This window comes from Rhincodon typus, chromosome 10 (assembly GCF_021869965.1).
Source record: "Rhincodon typus isolate 14 chromosome 10, sRhiTyp1.1, whole genome shotgun sequence".
Classification (NCBI taxonomy): Eukaryota; Metazoa; Chordata; class Chondrichthyes; order Orectolobiformes; family Rhincodontidae; genus Rhincodon; species Rhincodon typus.
This window is the reverse complement of record NC_063341.1, coordinates 77,332,759-77,360,079: the sequence shown is the minus strand read 5'-3', so window position 1 is coordinate 77,360,079 and position 27,321 is coordinate 77,332,759. Positions and strand designations below refer to the sequence as shown.

General features: G+C 42.7%; 1 protein-coding gene across 1 annotated transcript in view; it reads left to right on the top strand.

The window, feature by feature from the left end:
* The window catches only part of LOC109925094 (atrial natriuretic peptide receptor 2-like), a 61,429-nt gene that overhangs the window by 31,551 nt on the left and 2,557 nt on the right, over window positions 1-27,321 (top strand). Inside the window, exons 5-14 of the mRNA XM_048601564.1 lie at window positions 1,375-1,571; window positions 6,019-6,140; window positions 6,236-6,377; window positions 9,216-9,264; window positions 9,365-9,472; window positions 11,247-11,366; window positions 14,945-15,038; window positions 15,143-15,230; window positions 17,132-17,271; window positions 26,589-26,741. Coding sequence (XP_048457521.1) covers window positions 1,375-1,571; window positions 6,019-6,140; window positions 6,236-6,377; window positions 9,216-9,264; window positions 9,365-9,472; window positions 11,247-11,366; window positions 14,945-15,038; window positions 15,143-15,230; window positions 17,132-17,271; window positions 26,589-26,741 — 1,213 coding nt within the window. The remainder of the gene's footprint in view (window positions 1-1,374; window positions 1,572-6,018; window positions 6,141-6,235; window positions 6,378-9,215; window positions 9,265-9,364; window positions 9,473-11,246; window positions 11,367-14,944; window positions 15,039-15,142; window positions 15,231-17,131; window positions 17,272-26,588; window positions 26,742-27,321) is intronic.

Below are 27,321 nucleotides of genomic sequence, written 5' to 3'. Positions count from 1 at the left end.
TGCTGCTTGGCCTGCTGTGTTCATCCAGCCCTGCACCTTGTTGTCTCATGTACTGGGGACTTGGTTTCAAATCCTGCCATGGCAGACTGTGGAATTTGAATTTTTTAAAAAATGTGGAATTAAGACCCTACTGATGACCACGAAAACCATTGTTGGTTGTCAGGAAAATCCCCTCTGGTTCACTAATGTCCTTTAGGGAAGGAAATTGCCATCCTGACCTGGTCTGGCCTGCATGTGACTCCAGACCCACAGCAATGTGGTTGATCTTAACTGCCTTCTGAAATTGCACAGTAAGCCATTCAGTTGTATATACCAGTTGTTCCAGAAGGCAGATCAGTACCATCTTTTCAAGGGCAAATTGGGATGGGCAATAAATGCTGACCCAACCAGTGACACCCAAATCCACAAGTGAATTAAAAAGAGAGCAAGGCATCCTGTAACTCCCCTCGTAGTGCCTTCTTGATCAAACATTATCACACTGCTGAGAAGATGGCAAAAGATGGTGTACAAGCAAATAGCTTGGATATATAACAGTGGAAAAGGAGACAGTGTTATTCAAAATAAACAGAGCATTGGAAGTATAGGTGGGTAAGGGTTGATGTAAGATACAGACAGAATATCAGAGCGAGATAACCATAGGGTTATAAGACTTTGGAGCATACGTAGGCTATTTGGCCCAACAAGCCAAGGTGGCTCAGTGGTTAACGCTGCTACCTGACAGTGCCAAGGACCTGGGCTTGACTCCAGGCTTGGGTGACTATCTGTGCAGAGTTTGCACCTTCTCCCTGTGTCTGTGTGGGATTCCTCTGGGTACTTCGGTTCCTCCAAACATATTCAGCTTAGGTGGATTGGCCATGCTAAAAAGCCCACAGTGTCCAGGCATGTACAGGCTAGATGTTGAGCATGGGATAGGTTAGGAGGTGGGTCTGGGTGGGATGCTTTTTGGAAGGGTGCTGATGGGCCACGTGACTTTCTTCCACACTATAAGATTCCATTTAATAAAAATAAATTAGCGAGAGACTTTTACTATGGATCAGGAGATTGAGACATGTTATTCTGCAACAAAAGGACATTTTTAAAAATTAAAATAGACCATTAAACCATAACATACAACTTCTCATATATTTAGCCGTAGTTTATATGACAAAAAGTTAACAGTTGCGTGAATCTATCACGTGTGAAAATATTATGAGTGAGAAGAGTGAAAATGTGATGTAAGAGGAGTCACCATTAAAGTCACTGATTTTCAGTTTCAGTAGAAAGTAGTGAAGTGTTTTCTTCCTCAAAATATTGAAACATTCCCGGAACCGTGTACGATAAAGATGAAATGTAACCTATGGCGTTTGAATGCTTCTTTTCTTTATTTATTGTTAGTTAAAGGTATTTCAGGAGTGTTTATTCTTCAAATGCATTTCTGTCCATTCCAGGGAACTTGATCATCCAAATTTGTGCAAATTTATTGGTGGATCTGTCGAGATCCCCAGTGTTACCATAATTACTGAATACTGTCCAAAAGGGAGCCTGGTGGATGTTCTGTTCAACGATGACATTCCCTTGAACTGGGGATTCAGGTAAATAATAACATCGAAAATAACTTCATGATCCCAGTGTGCTGGGAGAAATCCGTTACTTTCATCTCTGAATCTGAATCATTTTGACATGTACACCTCCATAGTCTTCATCCTTGTCTCTGCTCAAATGCCTTGACTACCTCAGGATTGACAAGCCCAAAGCTCCAGTAAACTCCCACCTTGAGTCCTCGATACAGTTAAGGTAATCTTAACCTCTCCTGGTCAATCCTGACTTGCAACAAGTTGCATTTCCCCACTGCCCCTGTGCATTCTGGTTGTAACACTGGTTAACTGTTGTATGAATCCATCATCTCACTTGTTTACATTGGTTTGCCATCTGACAACTCCTTAAATTTAAACCTCATATCATGTGTGTTCACTTATTTTCATGTCCTCACCCAAACCATTTTGTAATGTCCTCCAACCTCACAGCCTCTAAGATCACTGCACACTCTCCAGATTTCCCTGCTCCACCACTGGTGACTTTGCCTTAAGTTACCCAGGCCCTGAACTTTGGAATTACCTCCTTAATGCCTACCTCTTTACTTCTCTGTCCACCTCTAAGACAGTCTTGAAAGCACAACTTCATTGACCGAACATCTTAAACCCAGGATAAGGCTGCAGGAGGTCCTCAGTGCATGGTCCTGGATTCAACCAGCTTCAGCTGCTTCATCCATCACCTTCTCTCCATCATTAGGTCAGACATGGGAATATGACTGAAGAGTGTTGAGAACCGCTTACCATTCTTCAGATACGGAAGTAGTCTGTGCCTACAAGAAACAAGACCTACCCAACAGTCAGCTTTGGGCTGATAAACAGTGAATCACATTCAAGCACCAGACAATGGCCATCTCTAATAAGACAGAATTCATCTCATCATTCAAAAACATTACCATTGCTGAATCCTGTACTAACGTTCTGGGGCTTACCATTGACCAGAAACTGTAGACCAGCCTTGTAAAAGAAATGCAGATTTAATATGCCTGCCATGTGATATGAGGGGATGCATTTCCAAGTCAGCCACATTGCCCAGGATAAGTAAGGATGGCAGATTTCTCTGCCTCAATTTGCAAACCATATGGGTTCTTGCAACATTCAACAATAGTTGTCATGGTTATTGTTAGTAAGAAAAGCTTTATTTTCCAGATTTAATTGACAGAATGTAAATTCTACCAGCTGGCCTAGTGGCATTTGAGCCCACATCCCCATAATATGAGGCTGAGCCACTGGATTTTAAGTCCAGTAACATTAGCATGATGGCAGTGTCACCCTCCAGCTCAGAGCCTAAGGATTCTGTGCTCTGTGAATCCCCAGATCCAACAAATCTACCAACTTAAAATTCATTCCTGTCACCGCTGACAGACTGTGGCCCATCTAAAAGAAGACCACCATCTGATCTCCTATTCACTTGTTCATCCAAAAGCTGAAGTTTATTGTATTCTGCAACATATCTGACTCTCCCATCAGCCCAGTCTTTGCTGATCTACATTGCACCCCAATCGCTCAACAACCCAAATTTATATCTCAAAATCTCTTCATGTCCTGCTCCCCAACACCACTCCCATCTCTATCTGTATAATGTCTGTTGCGTCAGAGTGTAAGGGTCTGAAAGGGTTAATATGGGGAGTGCCTTAAGCACTGCCCACTATGCTGATCTTAATTGGGGTAAGTTGAAGAAGAAATTAGAATCTCAAAGAAGTAAGAATGGCCATCCAAGTCCTCCAACTATTCAATCATATCAGCGTAACTTGTACCCAGTTGTGATCGTACAACAAACAAAAGCCTCTTCCATGACCACACAAGACAAAGGAGATCCTGTAGATCCTACCCTGAAAGAGAATGGTGTCAGCAATACGACCTTGTAGAGTCGCAGAGTCATACAGCATACAAACAGACCCTTCAGTCCAACCTGTCCACACCGACCATAATCACAACCAAAATTAGATCCACTTTCCTGTGTTTGGCCCATATTCCTTGAAACCCTTCCTATTCATGTACTTACCCGAATGTCTTTTAAATGTTCTAGCTGTACCTGCATATATCACTTTCCCTGGCAGTCATTACACATATGAACCACCCTCTGTGTGAAAAAGTTGCCCCTCAGGCCCCTTTTAAATCTTTCTCCTCTCACCTTAAAAAAAAGCCCCCTAGTTTTGAAATTCCCCCATCGTAGAGAAAAGACTTTGCTATTCGCCTTATCTACGGCTCTCATGATTTTATAAATCTCTATAAGATCAACTTCCGACATTCCATGGGAAAAAAGTCCCAGCCTATCCAATCTATCCTTATAATTCAAGCCCTCCAGTTCTGGCAACATCCTGATAAATCTTTTCTTAACCCTCTCCAATTTAATAATATCCGTCCTATAGCAGGATGATCAGAACTGTACGCAGCACTCCAAAAGTGGCCTCACCTCAACATGATATCCCAAGTCTTGCACTCAAGTAAACTAATTAGTAAAGTTAGATCACATGAGATTCAGGGTGAGTTTGCCGATTGGATACAAAATTGGCCTAAAGCCTTCTTAACCACCCTGTCTACCTGTGATACAACTTTCAAAGAATTATGGATCTGAACCCTTTGGTCTCTCTGTTCAACAACACTACCCAGGGTCCTACCGTTAACTGTATAAATCCTATCTTGAGATAGCAGGATCTGCAGATGCTGGAGAATCTGAGATAACAAGGTGTAGAGCTGGATGAACACAGCAGACCAAGCAGCGTCAGAAGAGAAGGAAGGCTGATGTTTCAGGCCTAGACCCTTCTAGGCCCAAAACGGCAGTCTTCCTGCTCCTCTGATGCTGCTTGGCCTGCTGTGTTCATCCAGCTCTACACCTTGTTATCTCGTTATCTTAAATCCTATCCTTGTTTGTTTTACCAAATACAATACCTCACGTTTATCAAAATTCAACTCCATTTGCCACTTCTCAGTCCATTGACCCAATTGATCAAAACCTCTTTGTAATCTTAGATAATCTTCTTCAATGTCGAATTTACCACCAATTTTGATGTCATTCATATAATTACAAACCAGGCTTCCTAAATTCTCATCCAAATCATTTATATAAATGACAAACAAAGTGGACCCGGCACTAATCCCTCACCACTAGTCACATGCCTCCAGTCTGAAAAACAACCCTCCACTACTGTCCTCTGTCTCCTACCATCAAACCAACTTTGTATCCAATTGACAAGCTCTCCTGAATCCTATGTGATCTAACTTTACTAATTGGTTTACCATGCGGAACCTTGTCAAAGTTTTACTAATGTCCATGTAGATATCTACCACTCAATCAAGTTAGTGAGACATGATTTCCTAAGCACAAAGTCACATTGACTATCCCTAATCAGCCCTTGCCTCTCCAAGTGCATGTAGATCCTGTCTCTCAGTACCTCCCCCAACAATTTACCCACCACTGACATCAGACTTACAGGTCTACAGTTCCCAGGCCTCTCCATAGTGACCAGTAGTACAGCAACCATTCTAAATGTTTTCTTAACCATCCTGTCGACCTGTGAGCAGTGGTGGATATAGAAATGTCCTAGAGTCACCCTGAAATTTCCATTCTTTATTTTCATTCACAGCATTGTATTTATTGCCCATCTCTAATTGCCCAGAGGGCAGTTAAGAGTCAGCCACATTAGCCTGGGTCTGGAATCAAGGCAGCAGTAGCAGCTTCTTCCCCTACAGGGGTGGCATAGTGGCACAGTGGTTAGCACTGCTGCCTCACAGTACTAGGGATATGGGTTCAATTCCAGCCTTGGGTGACTGTCTGTGTGGATTTCCTCCCACAGTCCAAAGATGTGCAGGTTAGGGTGGATTGGCCATGCTAAATTACCTGTAGTGCCCAGGGATGTTTAAGTTAGGTGTAGTCAACATGGGAAATGCAGGAGTAGTGGAATGCTTTTTGGAGTGTGGACATTTAGCCTGTTTCCAGGGCATTCTATGATTAAAGGGAGGACATTAATGAACCAGATGGGTATTTTTTGTTCCCCAGAAAGTCAGCAATAGCTTTATGGTCACCATTCAACTCTTAATTTCCAGGTTTCATTTGAAATTTAATTCAAATTCAACCATCTGCCTTTGTAGGATTTGAACACAGATCCCCACAGCATTACCTGGGTCTTACAATTAATAACCCAGTGATATTACCACTAGGTCAACATTTCCCCTTTACTCTAACTTCTTCTGTGCATCACCTTCCTTCACACCCACATTAAGTTCCACACTGAACAATCCCTTCCCCTGTAATCCCCTCATCACTCTGCCTCTTGTTCATCCTGTTACATCCTGCTCCTCAAAAAATCTTCTCTGTAGTTCTCTTAATAATTCCTCCTTCTTTGGGCTCACTGTCCATTTATCTCTTGTGATTTGGTCAGGCACCTTAGAACATTTATTTTCCACATTAAAGACTCAATGTAAATGTAAGTCCTTGTTGTTGCTTTAGACTGTCATTTGCCACTGACCTGGCTCGGGGAATGGCTTACCTTCATCAGCACAGAATTTACCACGGGAGGTTACACTCAATGAACTGCATCATCGATGATAGATGGGTTTGCAAAATCTCAGGTAATTTCAGTCATGCAAGCTGGACAGGATAATGCAATGCAGCATCATGGTCTGGATTGCTCTCTGAATTGCTGTTTCAATTTTATTTTGTGAAGATTACGGCTTAGCAGCCTACCGAAAGGATGATTTTGAAGAATTTTCTCTCACACTCAATGCAAGGGCAAGACGCATTTACAGTGGTCCGGAAGTATTTACAGGCTTGGTTTCCAATGTTACCCCAACTGCAGATGTTTACAGGTAACTTCACTCCAATACAAACTGCTCCTTTCACTGATTGCTCACGAGGTTGGAACAATAGTTGATGGAGATGTGTTGGGCTTAACGGATGTAGAGAGGGCATGGAAAATGGGGGGAATATTGTGGTGGGTCTTGGTGGGACACAGGTTTGACCTTGGCTGGGTCCATTCTTTTGTAGTAATGTCAGCACATTGGACAGGGTGAAGGAGTGGGAATGTTTCTAGGCGTGATAGACTTCTGTCTCCTGGATAACTGGAGCAGTTGGAATCTCCTTGGAGATAGAGGAGCTAAGAAGGGATTTGATTTGGCATTCAAAATCCTGAGGGCTCTGCATAAAGGAGGTAGGGGAAAAAAGACTGTTCCAATTGGTGGAAGGATCAAGTACCAGAGGGTACAGATATAAGGCAACTGGCAAAAGATCCAGAGGAGGCATGAGGAAAAACTATTTTATACATCAAGGTGATTAGGATCTGGAATGCATTATCTCGGTCTGTGTTCGACACTGGTTCAGTTGTGGCCTTTAAAATGGAATTGGATATTGGGAGGGCAAAGATTTGCAGGACTGCAGAGAAAGATAGGAGATTCAGAGAGGCTGAATTTATCCTGCTGAGAGGTAGCATTAACACTATGGGCTGAATGATCCCCTTCTGGATTGCAACCATTCTGTCTTTCTACTATTCCATGTGTTTCCATGAGTATCATTGGTGGAAGAGGATAGGAATCCAACCTGTGATTCAGAACAACCCTCGTCATCCAGAGACTGGTTAGAATTGATTTGATTTAATTTATTGTTATCACATGGACCCAAATACAGTGAAAAGCTTTGTTTTGCATGCCGTGCAGACAGATCATAACAAACAAGGACATACAGATCATAGGGTGTTTAAACAGAGTGAAGCATACAATGTTACAGCTGCACAGGAGGTGTACTGAAGCAAGATCAACATTAGATTTGAAATTTGAGAGGTCCATTCAGCAGACCACTAAGACAGGGGAAGAAGCTGTTCTTGAACCTGTTGGTATCTGTGTTTAAGCTTCAGTATCTTTTGCCTGACGGAAGAGGTTGGAAGAGAGTCTAACTGGCATGGGAGGGAATCTTTGATGTTGGCAGCCTTTCTGCAGCAATGAGAAGTATAGATGAAGTCTATGGATGGAAGGTTGGCTTGCCTGATAGTCTGGGCTGTGTTCACAACTTTCTGTAGTTTCTTACAGTCCTGGGCAGAGCAGTTGCCATACCAAGCTATTATGCAGGTAGAATGCTTTCTATGGTGCATCTGTAAAAGTTGGCGAAGGTCCTTCTGGGCATGCTCAATTTCCTTAGGCTCCTGAGGAAGAGGTTGTGCCTTCTTGATCGTTGCATCTACAGGGGAGGACCAGGACAGATTGTTGGTTACCATCACTTCTAGGGACCTGATGCTCTTGACCCTCTCCACCTCAGCTCTGTTGATGTAGACAGGGGCATGTCCTCCTCCTTCCTGAAGTTAATGATCAGCTCTTTAGTTTTGCTGACATTGAGGGAGAGATTGTTATCTTTGCACCACAACATTCTATCTTGCAAAGTGTGACAGGCAGTTGAAGTGAATTGATGAATTTGCAGGTAATTTAGATAAAAGGCGCTGATAGACTTAAGTGAGTATGATGGGATAGAGCTTGAGCAGAGGCTAAAACTAGCATGGACTGTTGGGCCAAATAGCCCGATCCTATCTTGTACAGTCTATGTAATTATTTGTAGATCAGATATTAAAAAGTAAACAGACAGTGAGGACAAATTCAGTTTTTAGTAACACTGGAAACACAGGGATGGGACATTTCTTGTTTCTACAGGACAAATTGATTCAGGAGTTGAGATTTCTTTAAATTCAAGGGTGCAGAGGTTCCCTGATAATTGTGTTGGGTGCTGCTGGGATACTGATGGAGGATGCTGGGAATTGAGGCAAACTGGACTGAAGTAGCTTAACTGTCCCAAATGACATCTATTATTGTGTCAAAACAATATGTACAGCATAACACTCTCCAAACCCCACCTCATCAACCCATGCTATCTCATGCCTTGCAGACACCCACCATGACCCCTCATGCCAACCGAGAATTTGTTAAGAATGGGCCAACGATTTTTGTAACACTCTCAAGATTGGATGTTGTGGAAAAACCATAATGTATGGATAATAAGGTCTTGTGGTACAGCATCAGTAGCCCTGCCTCTGAGCTAGAAGCTCTCAGTTTGAATCCCACTCCAGAGCTTGATTGCCAAGGAAGATGTGTTCAGCCAAACAGGTTAAGACTTTTCAGATGCACCAAGGGCAGATGGTAAGAGTGGGAGTAATGCCTGGTCAGCAAATGATGGAAAAAAAATTGTTGCCTCAACTGGGAGACTTTTGTGCTTCTTGATTGGTTCATTTCAGGATGCACATGTTGGAATAAGACTCTCCCATCACTTGTCAAGATGGGTGAATCAATCTGGTGGAAGAGCTGAACCTCATTTTAATTTGATTTGATTTATTAATGTCACATGTGCCTAGGTACAGTGGAAAGTTTTGTTTTTCATGCAGTACAGGCAGATCATACCATACAATGTGCATTAGAGTAATAGAGCAGAGCGAGGAATACAATGTTACGGCTGCAGAGAAAGTGCACAAAGTGTGAGATCAACATTAAATTTAAAATTTGAGAGGCCCATTCAGATGTCTAATAACAGTGGAGAAGAAGCTGTTCTTGAATCTATTTGTACATGTACACAAACTTTTATATCTTTTTATACATTTTTCATTCATGGCATGAACTGGGATTGTTTTCTTTCAAGTGAATCTGAAAACATGTCATGTTTGTTTCTATATTCAGCTATTCCATTATACTGCTTGAAATTGCAACACGCTGTGAGCCAGTCTCAGTAAGTATTTACCCATCTTGGTGGCCAACTTTTACAATGCAGTTCACAACCTTCATTCACCAGGATTAAACTGCATTTATTACATCCACTTGTGTTCAAGGGGGATATTGACCTCGATAAGGTTGCTCCAACTTGGCGTCCCTATCTTCCCGAGATTAATGACGGAAAGTCCAATAGTGATTGCCCAAACCAGGGGGATTACACTGAGGTAAGCTGCCTGCTCAGTAAAACGAGATCCTGCACACTCATTTAATGAATGCAAGCAGTCTTAGGAGGACTTAGCTGGAAATTCAAATATGATTTACAACCTACTAAAGCATTTTAAACAGTGGTTCTTCAGTAGCAGAAGGGTTGGTATCAAGAGGGCACAGACAATAGGCAAAAGAATTTTGAAGATACCGTTTTTCTACATGCGGAATGCACAGCCCTAAAGCATGTTGGAAGCAGATTTAATAATAATCTTCAAAAGGAAATTGTCTAAATATTTGAACAGTGAAAAGAATACAGAGCTTGAAAGGAAAAGTATTTGGGTCTAAAAATGCTTAGTGACAGGAAACAGAGGGTGGTGGTAGAAGGCTGTTTGTGTGACTGGAGCCTGGTGTGCAGTGGTCTAGCACAGGGATCAGTGCTGGGTTCCTTATTGTCTGTGATATTCAGAACTGATATTGATGAGAATGTTGGGGGAGGGGGGAAGATAGGTTAGTTTAAGATGACATGAGATGAAGATTGACTGGGTAGTTGACATTGAAGAGGAAGGTGTTAGGGTACAGGAAGATATAGTCAGTAAACGTGGAGCTGGAAAAACACAGCAGGTCAGACAGCATCTGAGGAGCAGGAAAGTCAAAGTTTCAGGTCAAAACCCTTTGTCATGACTCAATCAGTCCTGAAAAAGGGTTTTAGCCTGAAACGTTGACTTTTCTGCTCCTCTGATGCTTTTCCAGCTCCACATTTGTTGACTCCAGCTTCCAGCAACAGCAGTACTTACTGTCTCCAATTTACAGGAAGATATAGATGTTTTGGTCACATGGGCAGATCAGTGGCAGATGGAATTTAATCCTGATAAATGCGAGGCAATGTACTTTGGAAGAGGGAATAAGACAAGGGAGTACTTCATGAATGGCGGGACAATAGGAAGTTCAGAGGGACAGAAGGATCTTGGGATGCTTGTCCATAAACCCCTGAAGGTGGCAGGACAGGTTAATAGGGTAGTTCAGAATGTAAACAGGGCACTTGTCTTTACCAGTCAAGGCATAGATTATAAGAGCAGGGAGGTCATGCTGGAGGTGTACAGGACAGGACTTTGGTTAGGCCACAGCTAGAGTACTGTGTGCAGTTCTGGTCGCCACACGACAGGAAGGATGTGATTGTACTGGAGGGAGTGCAGATGAGGTTCACCAGGATTTTGGCTGGGATAGAATATTTCAGCAATGAAGAGAGGCTGGATAAGCTCAGGTTGTTTTCTTAGGAGCAGATAAGGTTGGGGGGGAGCAACATGATACACATGTGTAAGATTATGGGGGCCATATACAGGGCAGAGATTAGAAAGCAGCTTTCCCCTTATTTGAAGAGTCAATAACAAGGAGGTAAAATGTTAAGATCAAAGTCAGGAAGTTTAGACCAGATTAGAAGGATTTTATTTCACCCACAGGGTGATGGGGATCTGGAATGCACTGTCTGGGGGGCTGGTTGAGGCAGGAAACCTCACAACCTTTAAAAAGTACTTGGATGAGCATTTGCAATGCCATAACATTCAAAACTATTATGCAAAAATGGGACTAGTGCAGTTTAAAGTCGTTTAAGGTGAGAAGACTAGATGGACCAAGCTACCTCTTCTGCACAATTCTATGATCCTATGAGCATTTGAGTAGAACAGATGTGAACTAAAATCATATTGTGATTGGATGGTACAAAATTGCTGGTCATAAACACATTTGTGAATTTGAATGGCAATTTTAATGCAATGTTCTTTCTTTTCCTTGAAGCTAATTAAAAGGTGTTGGGCACACAATCCTCTTATGAGACCCACGTTTGAACAAATTAAGAAGATGCTTGAGAAAATGAACCCCAACAAAGTAAGCCCAGTTGACAAGATGATGAACTTGGTAAGATGGCTTTTTGGACTAGATAAAGAATTGCAAGAAAGTGGGTCAATCAGAATTATTTTCAAACTCTTTCCGTATATTTAAAATTCAAGCTTGTCAAACTGAGGGATGTCAGAGCTGGAAATGGAAGAATTTGGATTTCAGGCATCAGACAGATACAACCCATGGTGTGACACAGAATAGATTCACAGATACACAGGACAATTTGCCTTAAGGTAGTGCCTTTTATAGCCTTGTGTCACCCCAATGCACTTTTTAAGGTTATTCATTCAGGGGAATGATTGCAGCATTTATTGCCCATCCATAATTGCCCAGAGGACAGTTAAGAGTCAACCATATTGCGGTGGGTCTGGAGTCACATGGAGTCACAGGTAAGGATGGCAGATTTCCTTCCCTAAAGGACATTAGTGAACCAGATGGGTTTTACAGCCAAAGTATAATCATAATAGTGGGAAGAATATGGCAAACAATTTATGTGCAGCAAGCTCCCACAGACAGCAATATGATAATAACTGGATAATCTGCTTCCAATTATTTTTATTAAGGGTCATATATTGACCAGAATACTGGGGTGAAATCCTGTCCTCTCCTTTGGACAGTGCCTTGCTATATTTGATGAAGGCGTTTGGAACACCTGCCTTCATTGGTCAGTGTGCTGAATATAGGATTAGGATGGCATGTTACAGCTATACAGGACATTGGTTACGTCACTTTTGGAATAATGTGTTCACTTCTGGTCTTCCTGCTATAGGAAAGATGTTGTTCAACTTGAAAGGGATCAGAAAAGATTAAAAGGATGTTGACAAGTTTAGAAGGTTTGAGCTATAAGGAGAGACTGAACAGACTGGGGCTTTTTCCCCTGGAGCGTCACAGGCTGAGGGGTGACCTTATAGAGGTTTATAAAATCATGAGGGGCATGGATAGGGTAAATAGCCAAGGTCTTTTCCCCAGGATAGGGGAGTCCAAAATTAGAGGGCATAGCTTTAAGGTGAAAAGAGAAAGGTATAAAAGGGACTTAAGGAGCAACTTTATCACGCAGTGGCTGGCGTGTGTATGGAACAAGGTGCCAGAGGAAGTGGTGGATCTGGTACAATTACAACATTTAAAAAACATCTGAATGGATAGATGAATAGGAAGGATTTAGAGGGATATGGGTCAAATGTTGGCAAATGGAACTAGATTAATTTAAGATATTTGATTGGCATGGATGAGCTGGACTGAAAGGACTATTTCTGTACTGTACAATTCAATGACTCTATGACATTGACTTGAGAGAGTAGACAGGGGCTTGGTTAAATGTCACAGCAGCGAGGTCGTACCTTCAACACTGTGAGCTTTGATTTTGTGCTCCAGGATAAGGAGCCCCTGTCTCAGAGGGCTGCCCAGTGAGTCACAGTTTCCCCCTTCATTCTACCTTATCATCTCAGAACAGCATAACCTATTGCAACATTCTGCTTTTTACTAAACACCTCCACCGTCACGCACAGCATCTTCCGATTGCACGCCATTCGATCTGTAAATGTACTGACAAACATTTGTCATCTCCAGGCCTGACAGAGCTGTGAAAATCCTTCACCGCACAGACTGCAATTGTGCAAAGACAAAGATTCAAGGAAAACTAATGTTTGGCAGCAAATGTCAGCCTTACCAGTGAAACAACCAAATGAGGAGCTTATGTGAAATAACTGTGTAGTCTCTCAGACAGGCCTTGATCAGCATATGTTCACCAGACAAAATGGTTACAGCTTAAATTTGGATCATGTAGCTTGGGAAAAATCAAGTGTATTTTGTTTTTCTATTAATAGACAATGTCATATTGCAATGGGGAGGTAGATTTCTATATTTATTCTGTACCTGGCTCAGGTTAAACTTGTCTAATAGTGGGTGCAAGTGGACAGCTCTTTTGTTGCAGTGGTAGTGTCCTATCTCCGAGTCAGGCAACCTGGATTCAAGTCACTCCTGTTCCACGGCTGTGTTATAATATCTCTGTAGATGTTGTTTGGAAAATAGATACACTTGTCTGTTGAGCATTTACTAATGATGAAAATAATCTGGCACAGGACACCAGATCAAAATAATTTGAAAGCAGTTATGAGTACAGTGAAAACAGGGTGAATATCCTGTGTAGATTAGGGGGATGGATATCAACTACTTTAACCCATGCTGCTGAATGGCTACACATTCCCATTGGTCATGTATCAATTCACCCAGCCTCGGTTTCATTAACAATCATGCCGTTGGTCGTTGTGCATTGATGCTGATGTTGCAATAATAGTGCCTTAATCAGAAATATCTGCCCAATCTGACATCTCAGCCCTCAATTCCAAGGGTCAAGACATGGACTCCCCATTGAGAGCTCTGAGGAAGGGTCACTGGACCCGACATGTTAACTCTGATTTCTCTCCACAGATGTTGCTAGGCCTGCTGAGATTTTCCAGCCACTTCTGATATTGTTTCAGATTCACAGCATCCGCAGTTCATTGGTTTATTTTTTGACTGCCCCATTGGATTGGTCCATGCTCGTGGATGAAGGACATTGGTAGTTTGCTATTACCTTCTGCAGGATGCCTGACCAGAAGACCCTCCCACTCTGATTCCCTGCCTGTGGGAAGGATTTACAGACCTGGCATGACACATCCTCTGAAGCAGATAGGATTTGTACCTGGGCCTCCTAGGTCAAAGGCAGGACACTATCACTGTAGCACAAGAGCCGATGGCCTCCGGTATATTCCATTTTATATTATGGGATCCAATAACTTTTGGCTGTTGTTTTAGGGACTACAAAGATTGGTGCAGTTGTGGGCAGTGAGGAGGATTGTCAGAGGATACAGCAGGATATAGATCAGTTGGAGGCATGGGCAGAAAAATGCAGATGGAGTTTAATCTGGACAAATGTGAGGGGATGCATTTTGGAAGGTCAAATAGAGATGGAAATTGTACAGTGAATGGCAGAGCCCTTCAGAGTATTGATATACAGAAGGATCTGGGTGTTCAGGTCCACAGATCACTGAAGGTGGCAGCGCAGGTAGATAAAGTAGTAAAAAAGGCTTATGGAATGCTTGCCTTCTTTGGGGGACTTTAGCTATGAAGAAGGGTTGGATAGACTGGGCTTATTTTCACTGGAACGCAAAAGGTTGAAGGGTGACCTGATAGAAGTTTATAAGATTGTGAATGGCCTGGATAGAGTGGAAAATATAAGGGGGTGGAGGGGGCACAGGTTCAAGGTGCGGGGGGAAAGTTTAAAAGAGATGTGCGAGATAATTTTTTCACACAAAGGGTGGTGACAGCCTGGAACGTGCTGGCAGAGGAGGTGGTGGAAGCAGACACAATAACAGCATTCAAGAAGCATCTGGAAGTATACATGAATAGGAAGGGAATAGAGGGATACGGATCCTGTAAGTGAAGGCAGTTTTAGTATGGAAGGGCAAAATGTGTCAGTGCAGGCTTGGAGGATCGAAGGGCCTGTTCCTGTGCTGTACTGTTCTTTGTTCTTCTGTTCCCCTCCATTTACAGAATTCGCTAATCAGTACCTCTCCTGATTGTACCTTGACCAAAACTCTTCCATTGTTTATACTTAGATGGAAAAGTACAGCAAGCACCTGGAATCTATTGTGGCAGAAAGGACTCAAGACCTACTTCAGGAGAAACAAAAGACAGATTCCCTGCTTTACAGTAAGATACCCCAGTTAACATTCAGTCTGTGTCATTGCTCTGAACAGAACATTCGCTGTGCGTGAAGCCTGATTTGATGGTTTTGTTGTTGTTTATGTCACCAGGCATGTTACCAAAGCAAGTCGCTGATGATCTTCGTCAAGGGATTACCTCACAAGCTCAAAGTTATTCAAATGCTACTGTGTTTTTCAGGTGTGTCATTTGGGTGTTGTGAATCTGATTTCACTGTGATGATGGTGGTGGCATTGCTTTGGATGTTGGTGTCCCTGCTGGCAGCTTTCTCAGTTACTGTCAAGTCAATGCATGTCAAATAAACTGCTTTATATGTTCAGTGTGGACTTTTCACTCAATACCCTGGTGGGATGTTAGCCAAGGAGAATGAAATACTTTCCATTCAAACATTCCTAGAGCAAACGCAGCATGGATGCAAAGCGAATCTCAATGTTTCTATCCCAACTTCAGAGTGCTGGACAGAGAACACGAATATAAAATACACTCATGGGTCAGGGCAACATTTTGGAGATTGGAACAAAGTTAGATTTTAAAATTGATGACTTTCAAAAGTGAGTTCAGATGAGAGGTCATTAATGTGAAAAGGTAACTCATATACTTTCTCCGCAGATGCTACCTGACTAGTTGAAGGTTTGCAGCATTTACTGTTTAAGAACATAAGTAGGCCATTAGACCCTTCAAGCCTGCTCTACCATTCAATAAGAGCTTCTCATGTATAAAATGTTCTCTACATTCTCCAATAATATTATCTGAATGGTGTCAGTTTAGGAAAAGGTGAGGTGCAACGAGAGCTGGGTGTCATGGTGGAACAGTCGCTGAAGGTTGGCATGCAGGTACAGCAGGCAGTGAGGAAAGCTAATGGAATGCTGGCCTTCATAGCGAGAGGGATTGAGTATCAGAGTAGGGATGCCTTATTGCAGTTATACAGGGCCTTGGTAAGGCCACACCTTGAGTATTGTGTGCAGTTTTGGTCTCTTAGTCTGAGGAAGGACATTCTTGCTATTGAGAGAGTCCAGTGAAGGTTCATCAGACTGATTCCCAGGATGGCAGACCTGACATATTAGGGAAAACTGGATCAACTGAGCTTGTATTTGCTGGAATTTAGAAGAATGAGAGGGGCATCTCACAGAAACATATAAAATCCTGATGGGACTGGACAGGCTAGATGCAGGAAGAATGTTCCTGATGTTGGGGAAATCCAGAACTAGGAGTCACAGTCTAACAATAAGGAGTAAGCCATTCAGAACTGAGGTGAGGAAGAATTTCTTTAGTCAGAATTGTGAACCTGCGGAAATCTCCCCCACAGGCAGCTGTTGGAGCCAGTTCATTGGATAGATTCAAGAGGAAGCTGGACATGGTCCTTGTGGCTAAAGGGATCAAGGGGTATGGGGAGAGGGCGGTAATGGGATACTGAGATTGCATGATCAGCTATGATCGTATTGAATGATGGTACAGGCTCGAAGGGCCAAATGGCCTATCCCTGCACCTATTTTCTATGTTTCTATATCTTCCATTCATTAACTTTTACATAGTTTTTCAATTTTGCAGAAAAAAGACTCATTTTGCCATGCTTTCATCAGGTAAGGGTAAAGTCACCATAGTTCTACCTGACTATTGGGTTGCTCTTTTATTAGAGAGAAAGAGGGAACTGGTGGTGTTCACCATGTCTCAGGTAAGGGTAGATGTTGAGAAGGTTAGGACCTTCATGGTAACCTGAACTTGTGCAGGAATTAAACCCATGTTATTAGCATAATCCTGTATCAGAAATGAGTCCAGCCAATTGAGCTAACCAGTCCCCTGCGCTCAACAGGACACTTCACAAGAATAACAATGCAAAGAGAAGACACCACTTTTATATTGTATGAGAAGAATGTGCTGATTGGTTGGCAAGTGGACTTTATAAATCAGCAGGTCCATTTCTTACGGTATAGAAATGTTCCACTTTACAATAATATTTGTTATGAATGTCCCAGTGAGTGACATTCTTCACCACCTTTTCAGCCAGTTCTGTATGACAAACTCATCACGAATTTTTATGTGTTCGAAACTAAGAGCTCCTTGTATGTTTTTCTCCTTCAAAGTGATATTGTTGGATTCACTCAGCTCTCCAGTGCCAGCACTCCTTACCAGGTGGTGGATTTCCTCAACAGACTCTACACCTGCTTCGATGCTATCATTGATAACTATGACGTCTACAAAGTTGAGACAATTGGAGATGCATGTAAGTTTATTTTACAGTCAGGTAACTGCATGAAGCCATTTCACAGAAAATTCTACTTATTTTTTGATTTCTGCTGCAAGGATCTTTCACATAGTGAAGCTCCAAGGTTTATTGAACAATGTAGTTTTATTTAAACTAACATTTTGGTCACGACAACCTTTTGATAGATCGCATTAATGCCTGTAGAAAACCTCAGGCCCCTTATTAGGATATGTAGGGAGTCTTAGGAGTGTATCAGATGCCTGTTTTGGGTTTTTGAAAATTCTTCATTCAGGAGATGTGGATGTCGCTGGCTCATTCATTGCCTGTTCCTCATTGCCCATGCAAAACTGGCGCTTGTTATGGTCAGAATGTCATATGCTTTAAGAGTCATTTTCATGAATTAATCATTGCATCATAGCATAAAAACATAGAAAACAGGAGCAGGAGTAGGTCATTTGGCCCTTCGAGCCTGCTCCACCATTCTATAGGATCATGGCTGATCATCCAACTCATTCCCCTGTTCCCTTATTCTCCCCATGTCCTTTCAACCCCTTCAGCCTGAAAAACTATGTCTAACTCCTTCTTGAAAACATTCGATGTTTTGGCCTCAACCAGAGAATTCCACAGACTAACCACTCTCTGGGTGAAGAAATTTCTCCTCATCTCAGCTTTAAAGTATGCTCTCCTCATCTCTCAATATGTGGACTAAGGCCTGAGGTTTTCTACAGGCATCAATACGATCTAGCAAAAGGTCATTGTGACCAAAATGTTAGTTTAAATAAAACCGCACTGTTCAATAAACCTTGGAGCTTCACGATGTGAAAGATCCTTGCAGCAGAAATCAGAAAGTAAGTAGAATTATCTATGTATAAGGATCTCATACTCCATCTTATTGCACGATCACTTGAGGCCTGGCATGTTACTGGAAGCATGCTGCATTGCACAGTTTAGTTGCTGCCAGGAGTCCCAGTCCATGCCACTGACACTGCAGCCACTGTCCCTCTGACACTGCTCCAGCCTCGAGGATCACAATGATTCCATTTTCAAATGCAGTCCTTCCAGGCTGAATTCCAGTTCCAGCTGAACTCTCTATTCAAGCTGAAGTCCAATGCATTTCCTTCAAGAGTTAACCAATTTTCCATAGGTAGCAGCTTCCATGAAATCAAGGTACTGCCTGTGCAGACATCCCAATGAGGCTCACTCCGTTATGGAAAATTCTCAAGTCACAACACCTCTCTTTGCTTGGTCTCTCTATCCTTGTCTGAGCACTGCATAATATCAGCATGTTAACTTCCTTTTTATGGGTACGATTTCCAGGTCAAGGACACCAGAACTCAAGGACTAGGATTACTTCTTATTCAAGCATATAAACTCATCCGTTTGTTTTTGGCATAAATTTAAAAAGTTTTTTTTAAAGAAACAATTGTCAAAACAATTACATGTTCACCAAGCTTTTATATGCAAATTTATTCATGTGATCTGGGCCTTGATGGCTAGGCCCACTTTAATGACCATCCTAGTTGCATTTGGGAAGATGGAGATGAGCTGCCTTCTAGAACCGCCGCAGTCCATGTGCTGTAAGTAGACCCACAATGCCCAGGGAATTCTGGAATTTTGATCCACCGACACTAAAGGAATGGTGATATGTTTCCATGTCAGGATGGTGAGACACTTGGAGGGGAACTTGCAGGTGGTGGTCCTCCCATGTATCTGAGGCTCTTGTCTTTCTAGATGGAAGTGGTCATAGATTTGGAAGGTGCTGTGTGAGGATCTTTGGTGAATTTCTGTAATGCATCTTGTAGATAGTACACACTGCTGCTACTGAGTGTGGGTGGTGGAGGGAGTGGATATGATACCAATTAAACTGGACACTTTGACCTGGAAGGTGTCAAGTTTCTTGGGTGTTGTTGGAGCTGTATTCATCCCAGAATGTTGGGAGTATTCCATTACACTCCTGATTTGTGTATTGTAGATGGCGGACGGGCTTTGGAGAGTCAGGAGGTGAGTGACAGGGTTCCCAGGTTCTGACCTGTTGAAGCCAATGTATCTCTATGATGAGTCCAGTTGAGTTTCTGGTTAGTGGTAAGCCCTCAGGATGTTGATCATGGGGGATTCAATGATGGCAATACCATTGAATGTCAAGGAGCAATGGATAGATTCTACATTACTGGAAATAGTCATTGCCTGGAACTTGTATCAGCCCAAACATAGATGTTTTCTGGGTGTTGATGCATTTTGACATAGATTGCTTCAGTATCTGAGGGGTCATGAATGGTGCTGAACATTATGCAATCATCAGCGAACATCCCAACTTCTGACCTTATGATGGAGGGAAGATGATTGATGAAGCAGCTGAAGATGGTTGGGCCTAGGACACTATCCTGAGGAACTCCTGCAGAGATGTCCTGGAGCTGAAATGACTGACCCCCAACAACCACGACCATCTTCCTATGTGTCAGGTATAACTCGAACCAATGAAGAGTTTGCCCCTGACACCCATTGATTGCAATTTTGCTAGGGCTCCTTGATGCCACACTCGGTTGAGTGCAGCTTTGATATCAAGGGCTGTCACTCTCACCTCACCTCTGGAATTCAGCTCTTTTGTCCATGTTTGAACCAAGGCTGTAATGAGGTCAGGAGCTGAGTGGCCTTGGCGGAACCCAAACTGGGCGTCACTGAGCAGGTTATTGCTGAGCAGGTGCTGCTTGATAGCTCTGTTAGTGACACCTTCCATCACTTTACTGATGATCGAGAGTAGACTGATGGGGTGGTAATTGGCCGGGTTGGATTTGTCCTGCTTTTTACGTACAGGACATATTTGGGCAATTTTCCACATTGTCAGATAGATACCAGCGTTGTAACTGTACTGGAACAGCTTGGCTAGGGGAGCGGCAAGTTCTGGAGCACAAGCCTTCAGTACTATTGCCGGAATGTTGTCAGGGCCCATAGCCTTTGCAGTATCCAGTGTTTCCAACCGTTTCTTGATACCACATGGAATGAATTGCATTGGCTGAAGACTGGTATCTGTGATAGGGATCACTGGAGGAGGCTGAGATGGATTGTCCACTCGGCACTTCTGGCTGAAGGTTGCTGCGAATGCTTCAGCCTTATCTTCTGCACTGATGTGCTGGGCTCTTCCATCATTGAGGATGGGGATATTTGTGGAGCCTCCTCCTCCAGTGAGTTGTTTAATTGTCCACCACCATTCACCACTGGATGTGGCAGGACTGCAGAGCTTAGATCTGATCCGTTGGTTGTGGGATCACTTAGCTCTGTCACTTGCTGCTTCTGCCATTTGGCATACAAGTAGTCCTGTTTGGTAACTTGGTTCTTATTGTTAGGGTCAAGATACAGCTTTATCTCACTTGGTATGTGTCCTATACTAATCTACAAATTTTACGTTTATCTGCCATGAGTGCCGTCCATTTTATTCTTATCCAGCCCACCCAGAGCAACTGAGAGCAGATACCAGTTCCTTCTGAATCTGCAGGGGACAAAAACAATGAAGGAATTAATAGTTACTGGGACAATGGATTTCCTGTTGGGATACTAGCCAGGCCCACTATTTAGGGCAGAATGATGGCTCAGTAGTTAGCACTGCTGCCTCACAAGCACTTAGGGACATAGGTTCAATTCCAGTCTGTGTGGAGTTTGCACATTCTTCCCGAGTCTGTGCGGGTTTCCTCCGGGTGCTGTGTTTTCTTCCCACAGTCCAAAGATGTGCAGGTTCGGTGGATTAGCCACGGGAAATGCAGGGTTACAGGGATAGGGTGCGTGTGGGTCTGGATGGGATGCTCTTCGGAGGGTCAGTGTGGACAAAAGGGGGTGAATAACCTGCTTTCACACTCTAGGGACTCTAAGATTCTAGGTTTTCCCCAGTTTGAACTTTCAGATTGTCAGGTTTACCAGTGTTGGCTATCTGCCCAGTGTATCTAACTGACCCTTCCCCCTTCCACCCACCCCTGAACGTTAACATGCATAATGCAGTACGCAGAGGTCATGCCCCTGTCTCTGTAATGATTACCGCTAAATGTTGTTTAAATATGTCTTTCTGTTCAGCTTACATGTAGCCTGAGATGTGAGAACTTGGACCTAGGATTTATTCATTTATGAAGCAAGCAGCGCAAAGGACATTCCTATCAAAAACCTCCAACTAATTACTATGAGAGAGAGTGTGTTGAGGAGTGTTGTTATCTTGGAGATAGCAAGAACTGCAGATGCTAGAGTCAGAGGTAATACAGTGTGGAGCTGGAGGAACACAGCAGGTCAGGCAGCATCAGAGAGAGCAGGAAAGTCGATGTTTCGGGTCGGGACCCTTCCTGAAGAAGTGTGTAAACCTGAAATGTTGACTTTCCTGCTGGTCTGCTGCTGCCTGATCTGCTGTGTTCCTCCAGCTCCACACTGTGTTGAGTGCTTCATCTTGGAGATCAATCACTTAGCCATGCAGAAATCATAGTAATTCCTCCCATTGCATTCATACAACATCTTTCAGATAACAGGGAGATTTCTGGAGGGATAGAATTGAAAAGCAGAGAAATGGTGTCAACCTGTGTAAATTTAAGGCAGTTGAAATAAATAAAAACAGACATTGATAAATCCAACTGTGATTTCAAAGGAGGCTTTTTTACTGTGAGAGTAAGGGAAATGTGGAACAGAGACAGAAATTGCTGGGAAAACTCAACAGGTCTGGCAACATGTGTGCAGAGAAAGCAGAATTACATTTCATTAACTCTGTTTTCTCTCCACAGGTGCTGCCAGGCCTGCTGAGTTTTTCCAGCAATTTCTGTTTTTGTTTCTGATTTCCAGCATCTGCAGTTCTTTGGTTTTCTCGTTTAGGGAAAATGTGGGACTGGTTCCCCTTTGGAGTAGTTGAGATGATAAAGGTTGATGCATTTAAGGGTAAGCTGGATAAAGCCAAGAGGGAGAAAGAGAAGGATAAGTACATGAATAGGAAGGTTTAGAGACACATGGGCCAGGAGCAGGCAGATGGGACTAGTTTAGTTTTGGATCATATTTGGCATGGATTGGCTGGTCTGTTTCTGTGCTGTATGACTCCATACCAAGAGGGTCCCTTAAAGAGGCCTGTGACGTGTATAAACAACAGTACAGGCCAATTAGATTAAGGGATCTGTTTCTGTGCTGTGGACTCAATTTTATTGGAGATTTTTAAGAACACTTTGTGCCTTATATATGTCTGGATGACTTAAGGACAATACACAGTGAGCAAATTCTTCCAACAATGACTAGATTATACTGGGCTAAAACTCAATTTACTGTTATTTTTGGCCTTTGACTGTGTGGCTTTGAGCCAGGAAGAATGTTTTTTAAATAAGTCTTCATTCTCTGCAGATGGATTTGCATCATAAATCCCTGCTGCAAAGCATAAAGACAGCTCTTAAATAAAATGGTTAACCTATTTGACACCACTTATCATTATTTGGCTGACTATATTATATGAGACCAGTTTCATGCATATTACATTACGGTTCACAAAGAACACAGGGACAGATGTAAGAATTCTAGATATTCCAGGCATACAATATCACAAGTGTCTATTGCAGTTCACAACAAAAACTATTCCTGTCAAACAGCTATGGCTATTCCTGCTGCTGTGTGTTAATGATAACATTTAATGATTCTGTATGAGGCTCTGTGTTCCCAGTCAGATGCGAAGGGAACAATCAAAGTGCCAGCACAACATTAGAAGTTCTTTGTAGCAAATTGACAAACGTCCTTACTGTATCCAAACCGAAAGAATAAAGGTCACCACGAAAAAAAAATTAATGCTGTGATTATCTTTTAATGGAAATGAGAGTTGGCCTTTGGTTCCCTTCAGAAGGAAAAATTTAAGGACTGTTTTGTGAAGGTTTTAAATACACTGAGTGATTTCCTAGTTTCCTCTCTCTGGTTCAGCTTTAATTCAGTTGGAAAAAAGCTAGACTAAATGTAAAACACAGTTCCTGCTGCTCTATTTGATTGAGCTTCATAAATCATATCAATCAAGCTTAGGGGGTCACTTCAGAAAATCAGCACTATCCAGGATAAAGCAGCCCACTTGATTGGCACCCCATTCACATCCTTCAATATTCACTCCTTTCACCACCGACACTGAGTAGCAGCACCTGCAAGATGGTCTGCAGCAACTCACCTCGTTTCCTTCACTAGCACCTTCCAAACTCATAACATCCTCTTTCTAGAAGGACAAGGGCAGCAGATACATAGGAACACCACCCCCTGCAAGTTCCCCTCCAAGCCACTCACTGTCCTTCACTGTCCCTGGATCTGAAAATCCTGAAAAATGTCATTGTGGGTCTACCTACAGCACATGGACTGCAGCGGTTCAAGAAGGCAGCGCACTCCCACCTTCTGAAGGGCAGCTAGGGACAGGCAATAAATTCTGGTCCAGCTAACATCACCTACATCCTGTGAATGAATAAGAAGTTGGTGGATGTAAAAAGTTTTGAATTTTCAGAAGGCTTTTGATAAAAAGAAAACCACAGAAGGTTCTACAGCAAAACTAAAGCACATGAGGCAGGAGATGATGGATGGCATGGAATAACAATTGGCCAACACAGAGCAGGAATAAATGAGGCATTCTCACACTGACAGGATGTGACTAGTGGGGTATCACAAGGATCAATACTTGGACCCAAGCTGTTCACTGAATACGACAATCATTTGGAAGTGCCAATCAAATGTAATTGAAATAACTGCACAGAGACCAGTATTCCATCACCATATCACCCTTTATTTACACATGCATAGCTCACAGAATGACTAGAACGTCTGACTCCCCTGTTTATATCTGTCAGCCAGGACTCCCTGATTGGGGCTGTTCATCTGAGCCAATCAGGAAACTCATATGCTAAGAAGTCCACCTGACTGATCTCGTTGCAATCACAACAGTAATATTTCCAAGATAGCACAGTGTGGAGCTGGAGGAATACAGCAGGCCAGGCAGCAGCGGAGGAACAGGAAAGTTGACGTTTTGGGTCGGGACTCTTCTTCAGAGCCTGATCTGCTGTGTTCCTCCAGCTCCACACTGTTATCTCTGACTCCAGCATCAGCAGTTCTTACTATCTCTGAGTAATATTTCCAATGATGATGCAACGCTAAGTAGGAATGTGCACTGTGAAGGAGATGCAAAGTGGTTTCCAAAAGATTTGGATGGACCTAGTGAATGGACAAAGATATGGCAGATAGAATGTGAAAAGTGTCAGTGTAACTAGTTTGTTAGGAAGAACCAATGTACAGAGGTTACAATGTGTATGTGTACAAAGGGAACTAGGTGTCTGTCAGTAAGTCACTGAAGGCGAATTTGCAGGTACAGCAGTCTAATGATATGTTAATCCTTATTGTAGGAGGATTTGCATTCAGCTGTAACAAAGTCTTACTTCAATTGTTAGATTACTGCTGGAGTATTGTGTCTGGATTTCATCCCCTTATTTTTACGAAGGATATTGTTACCATCAAGGGAGTACAATGCAAGTTGGTTCCTCAGAAGAATGAGGTGATTTCATTGAAAAAAGAGGGTAGAAGTGGGTCAGATGTTTCCCTTGTTTGGAGAGTCTAGAACCAGGGAAAAGTTTCAAAATAAGAGAAAAATCACTTAGGACCAATTGCTTGTAGAGAGATAGTAGATTTCTGATGAAGGGTCTAGGCCCGAAACGTCAGCCTTTCTGCTCCTATGATGCTGCTTGGCCTGCTGTGTTCATCCAGCTCTATACCTTGTTGTCTTGCTTGTAGACAGATTGTTTTTCTGAATGGGGTGTCAAGCTTCTTGAGTGTAGTTGGAGCTGCACCCATCCAGGTAAGTGGGGAATATTCCATCACATTCCTGACCTGTCTCATGGACAGAATTTGGGGAGTCAGGGAATCAGTTATTTACTGCAGGAATCCTAGCCTCTGATCTGCTCTTGTTGCTGCAATATTTACATGGCTGCAGTGAACTGAAATGGGTTGTCAGGCAGGTATCCTGTGGATGGTGGGCAGGCTTTGAGGAGTCGGGAGGCGAGTTACTCACCACAGGATTTCTAACTTCTGACCTGTTCTTCTAGCCACTGCATTCACATGTCCTTCTCCCTTTCCCCCTGGCCAGCAAGACGTTGCTATGACTGACCTCAGTCCCGATTGCAAACCACAGTCAGAAAGATACATTTATCCTTTATATTTTAGCATTTATTTTGTTTTCAAAGTAATTTCAATTACCAGTACAGGAATTTAGCAATGTAAAGAATTACAACTTACAGGGCATAATGTTTAATGTTTTTTTGAAAGAAGGCTCGATCCGACATAACTCCGGTTTTACCATTGATTCCCATGGGAACCAACTTTTCACGTAAAGTTTGTTTGATTTAAAGTTGTGATTTTCAGAATGTTGACTTTAAGTGATGACTTGCTGAAAATATGAAAGGCTGTTACATCCATTCTGTTTTAGGAATCTTCTGAAATTGTTCTACCTTTTGTATGTAGGAGGTCACTCTCAAGAAGCTTGACACAATCCAGGACATTGCAGTGACATTCCAGCACAATCCAGTCTTGATTAGCATGCCTTTATCACCTCCAGCTTTCAATCTGTCCAATACAGTGGCTGCAATGGGTACCATCTATAAAATGCCCTACAACATTAGCTGATGTGTCTTCAACAGCCTGGACCCTAAAATTTGGAATTCCCTCCCTAAATATTTCACGTATCACCTCTTCTAAAATGTATAGGGGAGTTGACGGCCTAGTGGTACAATGATTGGACTGTTAACCCAGCGACACAGGTAATGTTCTGGGGACCCATGTTTGAATCCTGCCATGGTGGGTGGTGTAATTTGAATTCAATAAAAATAAGAGTCTAATAAATTGATTGTTGGAAAAACCCATCTGGTTTACTAATGTTCTTTATGGAAGGAAGCTGCCATCCTTACTTGGTCTGGCCTACATGTCACTGCAGACCCACAGTGATGGGGTTGACTCTTAAATGCCCTTTGGGGCAATTGGGGATGGCCAATAAAATGCTGGCCTAACTACAAATGCCCACATCTTGTGAATGAATGAAAGAAAGTTTGTTAATATACTCTTTAATCTGCTGTTTGACTTAACATCTTCCTGAGTAGTCTAATTTTGCCAGATAATCTTTCCTGCAACGTGCCTTGGGATGTTTCAACTTAACAATGGGGCTTTACAAATGAATGTTTGTTGTTTCACAGTATAAGATGGGCTGGTGTTCATTCAACTGCAGGTTGGATTGAGCAGAAAACCCCTTTGAGAAATGCAGAAAGAAGGCACCTGCACTCCGACAGAGCTGTCCATTCTGCTGATGCTGTCTCTGCTGTTTCTGCCCCCAGATATGGTGGTATCAGGAGTGCCGAAAGAGAATGGCATCAAGCATGCGGCTGAGATTGCAAGCATGGCATTGGATTTAGTTGCAGTCTGCTCTTCATTCATCATCCCACACAAACCAGATGTTAAGTTGAAAATCAGGGCGGGCATACACTCAGGTAACTCATTTCAGTTTCTCAGATGCCAGGTAATTGACAAGTTATTAGAAATCTCAGCAACTGGAAGCTGTCCAATAGCTCTGTCAACAATTACTTAGCGTTGAAAGATGGCTCCTTCTCTTGCTGCTGCCTTCTTGATGGCATTTCTTTGATGGATAAAATCTCGGCCCATCAGCATACTTTATACACAAGGCCAGTTAGACAAGACTTAATAAATATGTGGTTGACAAACAGGAGGCTGGAAGAACACAGCAAGCCAGGCAGCATCTGGCAGAAAGAAGTCAATGTATTGGGTATGACCCTTCTTCATGCTGTCCTGAAGAAGGGTAATACCTGAAGCGTTGACTTCTTCTTTCCTCCAGATGCTGCCTGACTTGCTGCGTTCTTCCAGCCCACCTTGGATTCCAGCATCTGCAGTTTGTTTTTTGTCTCTAACTCAATGAACATATGGGTGAGCTCTGAGATATGCAACTATAACCAGAGTTCCTCCAATTCTAGAGTCTTGTCCATTGCATTCTTCCTTTGCTCTGCCAATAGTGGCCGTATCTAAGGCTTGAAATTTCCTCCTTAGACAGCTATA